The 2,282-nt window shown below is 54.0% G+C and overlaps 1 protein-coding gene across 1 annotated transcript; it reads right to left on the bottom strand.

Annotated features, from left to right (window-relative positions):
- Window positions 1-266: 266 nt before the first annotated feature.
- On the bottom strand, window positions 267-1,303 carry PHACADRAFT_266539 (glycoside hydrolase family 79 protein). The gene is made up of 2 exons (XM_007403256.1): window positions 975-1,303; window positions 267-910 (listed from the first exon to the last, which is right to left on the bottom strand). The coding sequence occupies exon 2, from the start codon at window positions 867-869 to the stop codon at window positions 519-521; it is 351 nt and encodes a 116-aa protein (XP_007403318.1). The 5' UTR covers window positions 870-910; window positions 975-1,303; the 3' UTR covers window positions 267-518.
- Window positions 1,304-2,282: the final 979 nt, after the last annotated feature.

Raw genomic sequence — 2,282 nt, 5'->3', positions numbered from 1 at the left:
AAATGACTTTGCTACATAGTATTACGAAGCCAGTGTAGAAGTTGAAGCAGTCGGAGAATGGTCCCCCTTTCAGTAGCAAGCACCAAACACGTCCCTGCTCTGGAAGCACTCTCGTAGTAACCACTAGTCTCAGGAACACTCTCATAGCAACTCTGAGGTATAATTGTAGCTTGCCCCATGTAAGCAATATTGCACCTGGTATTGTAGCATTGATAACCAATCACCCATCTCATCATACAAGTATCATCAGAGCATTAATATTGAATAGCATATTAACTATTTTACAGGGCTGTATTTACACAGAATTTCTTGTACTACCACTTGAATGAGCATGGGCAAACATTACATTAGTATGTATCACCTTGAGCACACAGCTGGATGTGGCACACTGAGGTAGCACACAAGGACGGCGCCAGGCTGCGGTACTCCGGGGAAGAGCGCCGCGGGCAACACAAAGTCGGTGCCGGCAGCGGACATGTTCATGTGGTTGAAGAGCACGAGTGCACGCACATGCGCCATCATCTGGTCATAGACGGTGCAGCCACATGCGCGGCGCTGTAGTTGCTTTGCGAGCTGTCTATGCCGAGGTCAAGGACGCGGCTCCCATTTGTGCTCACGAGTGCCCCCGCTACAGCGAGCACCGCATAGAAATTCGTATTTGTGTTTGCGCTAGCCACACTCGCACCACCTACGACACCCGCCAGCAGCTCGAGCAGGTTGTACAATATGCCCAGCTTGTGCGTGCACAGGTACACGCCTGAGTAGCCGACGCTTGCCATCTGCAGCGCATAATCCACCATCCAGAGGCTGACAGCGAGCTTGTTGGACCTGGGGATTCCACCACAAGAGGTGGAATCAAACTCGTCCATCAGTAGGGGCTGCGCTGGTTGGACGGTGTCGAGACGATGGCCTGGAGGTCCAAGTGCCAACCCCGGTGAGCCTTCGTACACGGTACCTGTGCGAGCTGTGCTTATCACTTGCTCTCCGCCACTCACGGGCCTGTCTTCACTGCTCAATGATACGCCACTGAGCCTCTCTCGCTGGTATTCATGCTTGCTGTTCAATGGTGGGCGCACCCACGTGTCTCTCGAGCAGCCGCACAGGATGCCGGTCATTGCGCCTGCCAACCTGCCCGCCAGCCTGGCACCTCCACCGCCGCCTCCACTGGACGACTACCTACCCATTCTGCATGGCTGCCTACCTGCTATCTGCCACTCTTCCTCCACTCCTGCCCCAGTGCTGCACAGCCTCCTGCTTCTGCCGTGACTGCTTGACCGCTCGACCGCGTTATGGCAATAATGAAGAGCTGCATGGCCACAGTGCGTCACATCAAAAGTAGTTAGTGACGGAGCCCATCTTCAATCTCAGAACACTTACTTTGCTTGTAGCATATCACCTACTCGTCATCGCAGGGCAGAGCTAAGGATGGGAGAAGAACTGAGACACAACGACGTGGCAACGAACCAATAGCGCCATCAGTTTAGGGCCAGCGTTGACAGACTTGGACAGTCGTGCATTGCTCCAAGCGCCCGCGCAAAGTAGTGTCTCATTCTCGTGTGCGGACTTTCTGAACGACTGTAGTACTAGCTAGTTGGTTACAGAAATCATTATATTACTACAAAATGAGTAATTGTGGCTATAATGAAAACAGAAGGTGAGCCTCTACTCCAATGCCACTACTGCAACTCCTTATGCTACGCGGCGGGCAGCTCCGCGCGCCGCTAGCTTCAGACGCTTCGGACGCTCCGGTAGTGAAGCCCCCACTATGGCGCCAAACAGTGTTTCCTGATGTGAAAGTCCATGGACATGGTGAAGCCAGGGCTTCGCTCCCATAGCTTCTTGACAGATACATATCTGCTTGATGGACCTGTACAGACATGAAGCTGCAAATCTAGGGCTGCTGATAATGCTCTTGAGGAACTGTATGTCTTCGGCGTCGCGCAACTCAAGTTCCAGGTAGTGATTTGACTGGCTTGGCTTGGCCCATCAGCCGGTGGCTTTGGCTTGGCTTCGCCAGGCTTGGGCTTGCGAAAACCCAAGCCAATCCGCAAGCCGCTGCAAGCCATAAGCCAGTGGCTCGGCTTTGGCTTGGGCCGCGGCTTGAAACCTAATTAGGCAGGTGTAGTGATGTGCGGGCCCGGCTTGGGCTTGTGACGACGTCGAGCCGAGCCCTGAGCCCGAGCCGAGCCCGAGCCCGGCCCAAGCCTTGGGCTTAAGCCCAGGCTTGCTCACAATACAACGAGTGTTCCGGTGCTATCAAAAGGGAATGTATTTGGGTGTAG

Source organism: Phanerochaete carnosa, assembly GCF_000300595.1.
Source record: "Phanerochaete carnosa HHB-10118-sp unplaced genomic scaffold PHACAscaffold_930, whole genome shotgun sequence".
NCBI classification, from domain to species: domain Eukaryota; kingdom Fungi; phylum Basidiomycota; class Agaricomycetes; order Polyporales; family Phanerochaetaceae; genus Phanerochaete; species Phanerochaete carnosa.
Note: the sequence above shows the minus strand (reverse complement) of the source record. Positions and strands in the feature narration are given on the sequence as shown.

Bases quoted from the DNA above. Each gene is read 5' to 3' on its own strand.
- PHACADRAFT_266539 (XM_007403256.1), bottom strand. From the start codon at position 869: ATGGACGAGTTTGATTCCACCTCTTGTGGTGGAATCCCCAGGTCCAAC.